The following is an 11,227-nucleotide window of genomic DNA, read 5'->3' as shown; positions in this document are numbered from 1 at the left end:
ATAACTGAGTTCTAAACGCAACAATCATTCAGAGTTATAAAAAACTGGAGTTGGCTACAATCCAGACAGTCAACCATCTGCAAAGACTGTCTGTAAAAGATGGATGTAGCCCCTGTGATGTCACCCATTGCTTTGTGGATCAGCATTTGGAAGTCTTAATTTGGCAATTTTGATTGTCGGTACTTTAGTTTTTTAAAACCAGACGTAATGGACGAAGGGTGAATCTAACTGAGAACTCTTGTATCGAACGCACAACATAACCTGCTTTTTCATCTATTTTATCCTGAATGGGGCAATAATTGTCTAAATAAACGCCATGCTACATTAAAGACTACTTCAAACTATCAATTGAGACCATAAACTGATTAAGAAAATGTTAATGGAGGTAGCAAAAGTAGGGAGAAGAATGTTCATTTTCTCATAGACTTCTATACAATTGGACTTCTGTGTGCAGTCAGAGGAGTCGCCTCCTGCTGGCTGTTAGAAATAATGCAAGTTTTAGGCACTTATTCATCTGCTTTAGGCGGTCTTTTAATAACTGTCTGGTCTACAGCATCATGTAGCTGTAATGTCCCCAGTCTGGTTTGCTCTAAAGCCATAAATATTGATCTTCCACTGAACTCACTCTAATGATGAATGGTGCTTAGTACTGTAGCCACAAATGAAGTTCTCTTTGTGTTACTGTTTGAAATGTGACAAGCAGTCTTCAACATTTGATGAGTTTTCTACTGGCGTATTAGTAGGTATACCTTCAAAATAATTTTGTCAGATTCATTTTTAAACAGCCTATTATTATGAGAAAGGCTCCCACAGCATTGACTTAAGCCTCTGTAACTTAAAGATCATTCTCAGTAATCTGCTGTACCTGAATCACCTGTTTTAATCTGGTTCTGTTTGTGCCTGGTCTTGTTGCTTTTATTTATTTAGCAGGGTGTTGCAGTAACAGCACGTCTGCTCAGGCAACCTGCCCTGTTCAAACACAGCTCAGATAAATGGAGCTCTCTGCAGTTATGGGACTTTAAAGTGGCTTGTTGGATGAAGGATTGTAACTTTATGACAGCAATGGACGGCTTGTCTGAGAGCTCGTATTGATGCGCTTCGTATGAAAACACGTTTCATTCATGGAAAAGAGATAAATTGCAGCTTTTGTTTAAACACTTCAGTTTTAATTATAAGTCTCGGTGGCATTCTGTTTTGAAAACGTCTCATTTCATGTGTAATTGCACCGTTGGGTTTATGTGGAATACATTAGGATCTGTCAGTGTTTTCTTTTTCCTCTTTTTCACCCACAGAATGAGTTCTGTCAGCTGTTTTGTGCAGAATTGACACGATTTGACATCTTAGTTTTACTCTTGTGGTATATTCATTAGAATTCTTTTTTTGTCTCAGAAACGTTTATGATTTTATGACTTAGTTTTACCTTCATCCGTCTGTAATTTCCACATATGTTCTCATTAAACCAATAAGGAAAGAGTTATACACTGAAGTTTCCTTTTTTTTGGTACAGCACAACGGTCACGTTGCAAATGTGTTTGTTTGAATTGATTGAAAAACGTTTTTAAAACTGCACCCATTTAACTTCAGTCTCTTTCACCACTTTATAGATTACTTTCAGCTGAGTATTTGAACCGTCATCCGCTACATTTGCGTTCCTACCATTTATCCATTACTTGAAGCTAATTTTCATAACAACATTTCATTTTTGCTGTAATTTATCTAACGTTTCTGGCTGTTTATTCATTACTTTTAGCTAAATAATTGAACCGATACCCATTATTTTAAAATTACTCCTTTAACCTTTTGTTCATTACTTTTTGTTCAGTTTTCTAGACCTTCATTTGTTACTTTTAGCTATATGTGTGAAATATTTTCCATTATTTTCCTGCCTTTTATCCATTACATTTAGCTAAGTATTTGAACTATTTTCTATTGTTATAGAAACTACCACAGTGGCTTTCTATAGATTGCTTTTAGTGAAATATTTCAACCATTCTGCATCACTTTTAGCTAATGTTTCCTGCCCTTTATTCAATACTTTATGTTAAACATTTGATAACTCTTCTGGCCTTTTGTTTACTACTTTCTGCGAACTTTTCTAGCCCTTTTTTGTTACTTTAAACCAAATATGTCAAATGTGTTCTATTGTAGAGATCAATTTTCCTGCATTACTTTCTTTTCATGCATTACTTTTGGCTGAATATTTACTTCTTTTTTTTAAATTTTTTTTTAGCTAACTTTTGTACCATTTCTTTTAGTTGAATATTTGGAGCATTTTCAGTTATTTTAGACAACTCTTCATTTGTTAATTTCACCTTAATAATGTTACAGAGTTATCAATATTTCAGTTCACTTTTCCAGCCTTTTATCCATTACACGAGTATTTGAAACATTTTCCATTATTATCATTAACTTGTATAGACATTTATGTATTACTTTTAGCTGAATATTTCAACCGTTTTCCTTTTTTTAGCTTATGTTTGTAGCCTTTCATCCAATACTTTTAGCAAAATTTTTTAGAATTTCCTATTATTTTAGATACCTCATCTGGCTTCTTCCTTCTGCTCGCTACATATTTGAAACACTTTTCTGTATTTTAGATAACTTTTCCTGTCTAATATTCATTAGTTTTAGCTAAATATTTGATCCAATTTCAACTACATTAATCTCACTTGTGAAACCATTTGTTCATTAGTTTTAGTTAAATATTGGAACCATTTTCCATGACGTTTTGCTGACTATTCTAACCTTTTATTTGCAAGTTTTCCATTGTTTTTTTCAGAAATGTAGAATTCTCTGCATATTCCACACACTCCATCACAAAATCTCGCATTCAGGTGACCTTTGCCAATTTAATCTAATCATAATTTGTGATTTTTAAAATCAGTCAAGGTATTCCACAGTCTGATGCCCACATTTACACCTGATTCTACGATATGCTGAACTCTTGCTGCCTTATTCTGTGCACGAGCTGTTGTCTTTATTTACTATACAGTAACTTACAATTGTATCACTAGATCATTCACACTCCCTCTTATCAGTTAATAGATAATCAGTAAATAATTCAGTTGGAGGAGGTCTGTCGACAGAGCAGCAGAGAGGACTGTAGTTCCTCTTTAAACTGTGACTTGTTTCTGTTAACCGCAGAAAAGTCTGACTTCCTTTATCTCACCATGCATGAAGGAGCGTCTGTTAACCCTTAAACCTCCCTGCAACGACGACAGCGTCATATAGAAAGAGCTCTCAAATGTTTTACTACCAACGTAAGACTGCTGCTCAAAAAAGAAAAGAAAATTACGTGTGCTAATAGTGTAAATAACACAAATACTGTTGTTAAATACTAGTGCATTGCTCGGTACATATAATTTTTGTAAGTATAGTTAAGGGGAAGCAAAAAATGGAATTCAGCTCTACCCATTTCTGTTTTAATAATTTATACCTCATTGTTGATATTATTTTTACAGTTACTTCACCAAAAAAGATGCCAGGTGAACCTAACCGCAAAGTTATCCAGAAACTGCTGAAACTCAGCTGAGTTTTTCCTGAGCTAAAGCTGGTACTGGCCTTCAGCTGAACCCTAACAAGGAAAAATGTCCTATTAAAAATACAGGAGAAAACATAAAAATCAATAGAAATTTATTGGGTTTTTTTTTACTTATCAAAAATATCTGCAACACAATTGCATAGATGGACACAGAATAGCTTCCATGATTGTTTCATGTGACTGTAATAATGAGAAGAGTGGGATGCTTTTTTAAAAACCTGTAAATCTAAATGCATGTACATCCTGGTTCCTCTTTTGTTTCTGTGGAAAAGGACACTGACATTGTGATAGAACTCTCCAATTCTTTCTCTGCTTCCAATAGATTACTCCTTATAAACAAGGACAACAATAAATATTCCAAATATATTAGTTCTTGGTTTGTTAAATAATTTTCAGATATATTTTTCAGAACCAATTATGTCACACAAATAAGGGGAAAACTCTTAATGGTTAATAATGTTTATAACTTAAATGCTATGATGCTCCTTTGTCACAAATAAAAATGGAAATGAAAAGGAAGAAATCAGCAAGTTTCTTCACAAACGAGTCCATAGCTTCTCAAAATAACTTCTTCACAGTTCAGTCAAGCACACGGATCCACTCCGTGTGTTTTGTCCTGCCGGAGTCGGCAGCAGGGAAGTTTGTTTTGTGGTTACTGCATAACATTTTCACACACGAGGCATCCCAGACATGAATCCTTCTCATTGGGGAACATCCACTCAGTTTGTGCTTCTCCAATGCGACCAATCCCCAAAAATATCGGCTCTTCCCGGGATTCGGAAAAGTTTCCAAACGAGGAAGCAGCTAATCCAACAGACGTGCACCATCACGACATTCCTCCGGACCGAGTGGGTGTTCAGTGGGTGATTTGCTGTCGCTGCTCCTGGATCAGTTGGCGTATTGTCTGTAAAAGGCAACCTTGACGCGCTCGATCTGGTGACAGAGTTTGATGGCCGGACCGAGCTTCAGGTCCATACACTCCTGGACTGTAGGCAGCGTCAGCAGCAGCAGAGCCTGGCCATCAATGTCCTGCACAGGAGGACACAGGAATACTTCAAAAGAGAAAGACAGGAGCTCCGAAGACTCTTTTTTTTTTTTTTAGCTTAAACCTCTGAACCCCAAGCAGTTTCTAGGCCTTTTATTTGCTCTTGTTTCATTTTTTTTTACTGCATTATTAAGTCCTGCACCTCTCTGGAAACAGCACAACCATTACTCAGAAATCTATTTTGTGCAGCATAGCACAGTTATAATGTCAGAAGACGAATATATTTGATCATTTTACAAAAAAATGAAGAAAAAAACGGAATGGGTGAATGAGAGACACATTTTAAAGCGCTCTGAGTACCACTAAGGTAGAAAAGCGCTACATAAGAGCAAACCGTTTATAACAGTAGTTGACCGGTCATTAGTGACACCAGATAATGAAACAAATGTCGACGTTGCTTCATAGCACAGGCCCCTGGTGTGCGTTTTATTTCTGTCATACAGTCAGAATATTGTTGTCTTTCATCCAACAAACAGCTGATTTTCTACAGTTTTTTTCATAAAGGCCAGTCTAGCAAAGTAATGAGAACAAAGGAGAAAAATGCAAATGAGCTTCTTCTGAGTCGGCAAAAAACAAAAAAATGTCGATGGCAATGCATTTTAAATTGAAATTCTCACATTTTAATGCTGATCAATAATAGCATTTTCAGAATCTTTTGTAACAAACTTGCAAATAATATCTAACCATTAAGGAATCAAACCGTGAGAGGCATCTGTCTTTCCTAACAATTATTTGCAGCTTTGTGTTTGTGTGCACAAACATAAAAGCTCAGATGTGTGTGGTTGTGTCTGTGTACCTGTTCCTGGAAGATGTTGGCCAGAGACGCACAGTCAGTGGAGTTAATGAACTGGACCACTTCATCTACGCTCCACTCCAGAGGGTTTCTGTCTAAAACCAGCTGACCTTCCTCCTCCTCCACCTCAACACACACATAATAAAGACACACTGTGAACTCACAAGCACTGGGTTCATTTGTTCACTTTTATCAAACGTACAACGTTTACGTGGTGAAAACATCTGGCTTCACTTTGTTTTCAGAAGCTGCTAATGCAAATGGACTTTCAAACATCCAGTGAAGGTTCAGAATGTGAAATGTGTATCAGGATCACAGTGAATTAATGTCAGTTCACTAATCAGTGAATTTACTGAACAGTATCAGTGAACAAACTTATGATGACTGGATGTCTGTGTTTCACCTGCATGTCCTGGCCTTTTGGTGGCTGGTATTTGTTCTGGTTGTAGGCGGACAGCGATCTAGTCGACCTCCTGCGGCCTGCAGAAGCCTCCTGGCTGCCGGTGGCGTTCCCCATGCTGACCGCCCTGCGCAGCGTCGCGGCCCGGCGAGGTCGGCTGCTGGTCACCTCCACTGACGAGGCGTCGGTGTGGTCCTCCCGAGGCTCCGAGCTGGTGCCTTCACTGCCCGACTGCAAGGCCATCTCTTCATCCTCCTCTCCCTCATCGCTGTCCTGAAGGAAGCAGAAAGACGGGAGTCAGAGAGGTGAGGTGCGCTTGTTTTGTTTTGGCTACAGCCTGAGGGGTTTGCTACGAGCCACACTAAACAGTCAGGCTTTCTTTGTGCAAGATGGCTCCATAAAACCTAAAACCTCAAGTAGATGTAATGGATATATGACGGTGGTTATCAACTTTCTTTTCTAACCAGGTTTTCTTCTTTAGACCTGGTGTGTGCTCACATAAATTGGGCGTTAAACATGTCATATGACTTTTTTTTTTTCCCACACAAAGTCACCATGGCATCACGCCTACTTCAGCCAAGAGCTAACTGTTGTTATAATGGAGAGCTATAAGGAATATAAGAATTTATTAAGGTCAAAAGCGCTGCTGCTACAAGAGGAATGCTGGTAGAAAACAGTTAATCATTTAAGTTGATTTTTAAATGCAATGCAGCTGCTTCTTTGTCACATAACCGCTGAACACTGAAGCTTTTAAACTTTACACTTCACATACAAAACATGACCTTCAAAAAGTGTACTTACACACGTGGACAAAATTGTTGGTACCCCTCAGTTAAAGAAGGAAAAACCCACAATTCTCACTGAAATCACTTGAAACTCACAAAAGTAACCATAAATAAAAATTTATTGAAAATTAAATAATCAAAATCAGCCATCACTTTTGAATAGTTGATTAACATAATTATTTAAAAAAACAAACTAATGAAATAGGGCTGGACAAAAATGATGGTACCCATAACTTAATATTTTGTTGCACAACCTTTTGAGGCAATCACTGCAATTAAACGATTTCTGTATTTGTCAATGAGCGTTCTGCAGCTGTCAACAGGTATTTTGGCCCACTCCTCATGAGCAAACAGCTCCAGTTGTCTCAGGTTTGATGGGTGTCTTCTCCAAATGGCATGTTTCAGCTCCTTCCACATATGTTCAATGGGATTCAGATCTGGGCTCATAGAAGGCCACTTTAGAATAGTCCAACGCTTTTCTCTCAGCCATTCTTGGGTGTTTTTGGCTGTGTGTTTTGGATGGTTGTCCTGTTGGAAGACCCATGACCTGCGACTGAGACCAAGCTTTCTGACACTAGGCAGCACATTTCTCTCCAGAATGCCTTGATAGTCTTCAGATTTCATCGTACCTTGCACACTTTCAAGACACCCTGTGCCAGATGCAGCAAAGCAGCCCCAAAACATTACTGAGCCTCCTCCATGTTTCACCGTAGGGACAGTGTTCTTTTCTTCGTATGCTTGGTTTTTGAGTCTATGAACATAGAGTTGATGTGCCTTACCAAAAAGCTCCAGTTTGGTCTCATCTGTCCAAAGGACATTCTCCCAGAAGCTTTGTGGCTTGTCAACATGCATTTTTGCAAATTCCAGTCTGGCTTTTTTATGAGTTTTTTTCAGCAGTGGTGTCCTCCTTGGTCGTCTCCCATGAAGTCCACTTTGGCTCAAACAACGACGAATGGTGCGATCTGACACTGATGTACCTTGGCCTTGGAGTTCACCTTTAATTTCTTTGGAGGTTGCTCTGGGCTCTTTGGATACAATTCCAACGATCCGTCTCTTCAATTTGTCATCAATTTTCCTCTTGCGGCCATGTCCAGGGAGGTTGGCTACTGTCCTGTGGGTCTTGAACTTCTGAATAATATGAGCCACTGTTGTCACAGGAACTTCAAGCTGTTTAGAGATGGTCTTATAGCCTTTACCTTTAAGATGTTTGTCTATATTTTTTTTTCGGATGTCCTGGGACAATTCTCTCCTTCGCTTTCTGTTGTCAATGTTCAGTGTGGTACACACCTTTTCACCAAACAGCAGGGTGACTACTTGTCTCCCTTTAAATAGGCAGACTGACTGATTATGAGTTTGGAAACACCTGTGATGTCAATTAAATGACACACCTGAGTTAATCATGTCACTCTGGTCAAATAGTTTTCAATCTTTTATAGAGGTACCATCATTTTTGTCCAGGCCTGTTTCATTAGTTTGTTTTTTTAAATAATTATGTTAATCAACAATTCAAAAGTAATGGCTGTTTTTGATTATTTAATTTTCAATAAATTTTTATTTATTGTTACTTTTGTGAGTTTCAAGTGATTTCAGTGAGAATTGTGGGTTTTTCCTTCTTTAACTGAGGGGTACCAACAATTTTGTCCACGTGTGTAGATCTAACGCTGTCAAAAGTGGAAGAAAATAGGTAGTAGAATTGATGTTATTCATGAATACCGACACATTAGTCAGTTTTCTGCAACACCAGCAACTTTGTTTAGCAGCATTAGTAACATATTGTTCAAGGGATAGAACATTTTCCCTCAGCTGGGAATCTGTATAATCTGTAAGAACTGCTGAAACGTAGACGTTTCTTACAGCAGATTTAAATCACAAACTCTAAACAGAACCTCAGGTTATCTGTGCAGCATCAGTTACCATGGTGATCCAGCAGGTTAAAAGAGAAGCTCCTTCATGAAACTGATCACTGATCACCCACTAATCTCTGTAGTACTACCATCTGGTGCTGTCTGGACCTCGACATCAAACACTGCCAACTTAGATCGATTTTATTATTTATTTTATTTTATCTTTTATGAAGTAAAAACAACTTTCGCACACGTTGGTGGGCAGTAGACAGGAGTTTTATCAGGGTACTTGTGTTGCCTGGAAGTACTAACAATGATATCATAATGTAAATTTGTGGCTTTAAACAGTATTTGTCCTTCAGCTTATACAGTTCATCCACCAAGTATACATTTCTTATTTTGAAATTACTGGCTTCATTAAATGCTTGAAGTTGCACCTCTACTGAGGGCAAACACCCAGATACTACAAGAAGAAAAACTGGAAAAAAAATCCTGCTGATTGCTCAAAGATGCTCCAATATTAACTTTCTTTTCTGACTAGTCTGTTGTCCATACAGGCTCTTAGTGACATTTAGCAAAACTCCTGCAAGTGAGTCAAAGTTGCTGTGAGCAGCTGTGAAAAACCCCTGAGCAGAAACTTTTATTAACATTACAGAGAACTGCTGGTAGTGAGATAACACACTGCGTGCATAACACCCCAAGGCCTTTTTTTTTTTAACCAGAGTTCTATGAAGTACACTCCAGAGCGCTCTTAAGAGGCGACTTTGGAATAAAAAAACGTGCTTTGCTAAAAGTCAATAAAAAGAAGGACTCCTACTTGCAGCGTAGGAGTGTCCTTTAAGAGCACCTCTCAAGTGGTCAAATGATTGATCATTAAACAATCAGAGAAAAGAAGCCAGACACCGAAGCAAAGATGAGAAGGAATGAAAACCAAAGAAAACTGGTGAAAGAAAGAAATTGTGCTGCTGGTGGATGAGAGAAAACTGATGCTAAGATCATTCATTTCAGTTACAGGTCGAAAGGCCCCGGAGGGAAATGATGGACACTAAATGTAATTCTGTAGAATTAAAGCTCAAGTCAACAGGCAAGAAAATATAGAATCAGGAGTAAACTTTTGGACTCGTGGTGCCTTTCATGAATTCAGCTCAGAAATATGACACAGAAAGTCTAATGCAGACTTTAAATATACAGAATGGTAACTGCTAATGACTACTGAGCTGCAGAGAGAAGAAAAGAGTTTTCCTCCTCATTATTCCACAGATTCTGCTGTTTACATTTGGACTGTCATGTCAGCTCCTCAGTAACCTGTAAAGCACTTTGTACTGTGCAGAAGATGCTGAACAAGCACAAGTTTGAGAAATACTGACACCTAAATATTTGCAGAATTTTTCAGGCCTTCTTGTTTTTTTCTTTTTTTTTATTAGACAGTAAAACGTTTGGTTTCTGTGACCACAGCAATTATTTTACGGACTACTTTTATTTTTTTGTGGATTTAAAAATGGACAATTTTAGGTGTCATTTTAACATAACTGGTTTTAATAAGAATTAATAAAAAAACACAAAGGATAAAGCATCGAGATGAAAGTGAAATAGAAAGGAAAACGGAACATAGTGAGCGCGAAAAAAAACCAAAATGTGCGATTTTATCGCCTCAAATGTGAGGATTCACCGTTTCTCTTGGTTTTATAAGATTAGAAATGTTAGTATTTTTCAATTTTGGTTGTTAGATGAACAAAACAATCACTGGAGATGACTGGAAAAACTGCGATTGGCTTTTTTTTTCATGTCACATTAATTATTTGAGAAAATAATCCTCAAATTAGCACGTTTAGAAAGCTACAGACCTAGTAGAAACATCTGAACAGATCTTAGCTGATCTGTTTATATATTAAAAGCATTTATTGAACAGTTTATGTTGAAACTGCATGATATATTCAAAATGCTCTCTACCTGCAGACAGACTCTGAATATAAAGTCTTGCTGTTCTTCTTGTTTTCTCACCGCAGCTGCTCATTATGATCATGCTATCTAATGTTGTGTGTGCTTCTGGAGATTTACCTTTAATTAGCCTGCAGCAGTTGCTGGTATAAGCAGTGCATTTATTCCTTGTTGACGAAGCTTAAAAGTGCACTCGTATGCTCGCTTCATATTTATACATATTTGTGTGAGCTCAGAAGCTGATGGGTTTTGGCACGGTAAGGTAGAGGACATCGGTTTCCTGAGGCTACATTTCTCCCTGCAAACAACTGACTTCTGTTGCCTGGGAAAATGCTCATCCTGAAAGGTTAAACTCAGGGAACAAGTATTTTTGCGCAGTAAAAACTACAGATTACACGAAACACTGTAATGTGATTGACTGCGACTGAACTCTGCAGGAGTAAGTTTCTATTTTTAGGCGAGCGTACAGTGAATCTCTGCCCAGAGGTTGTAGATCTGCTAATACAGTATGCACCACCACACCCAGCAAGTCTTAACTGAGCTCCTCTTCTTCCCTCCTTTGTGATATTTACGGTTGAGTTTGTTTGTATTTATATCTTGATTTTGCTATAAGAGAGGAAGGCGAGGACAAAACGGAGAAGAGAATTGTTATCCAACCTGCGGAGAACCAGCAGGAGTGTAGTCTACGGCGGACGAGCGTCTTTTCTTCTGCACAAAGATAGCTTTCCTCTTCTTCCTGCGGCGCGTCGGCTTGGCCAGCTCTCCCTCGGCTGTCTCCTCTCCTCCCATGGGCTTGGACAGCTTCCTCTTCTTCCCATAGTAGTAGGCTGCGGACGCAGAGCAGATGTCGAAAACAATGCGACCAAAACAAAACTCAGCTA

General features: G+C 38.3%; 1 protein-coding gene across 1 annotated transcript in view; it reads right to left on the bottom strand.

The window, feature by feature from the left end:
• Positions 1-3,616: 3,616 nt before the first annotated feature.
• Positions 3,617-11,227, bottom strand: part of sfmbt2 (Scm like with four mbt domains 2) — a 78,861-nt gene continuing 71,250 nt past the window's right edge. The window contains 4 exon segments of the mRNA XM_051950308.1: positions 3,617-4,570; positions 5,383-5,505; positions 5,783-6,052; positions 11,004-11,173. Coding sequence (XP_051806268.1) covers positions 4,430-4,570; positions 5,383-5,505; positions 5,783-6,052; positions 11,004-11,173 — 704 coding nt within the window. The 3' untranslated portion in view covers positions 3,617-4,429.

The sequence above is a fragment of the Acanthochromis polyacanthus genome, chromosome 1, assembly GCF_021347895.1.
Source record: "Acanthochromis polyacanthus isolate Apoly-LR-REF ecotype Palm Island chromosome 1, KAUST_Apoly_ChrSc, whole genome shotgun sequence".
In the NCBI taxonomy this organism is placed as follows: domain Eukaryota; kingdom Metazoa; phylum Chordata; class Actinopteri; family Pomacentridae; genus Acanthochromis; species Acanthochromis polyacanthus.
The sequence above is the reverse complement of the archived record's forward strand: the minus strand, read 5'-3'. Positions and strand labels throughout refer to the sequence as shown.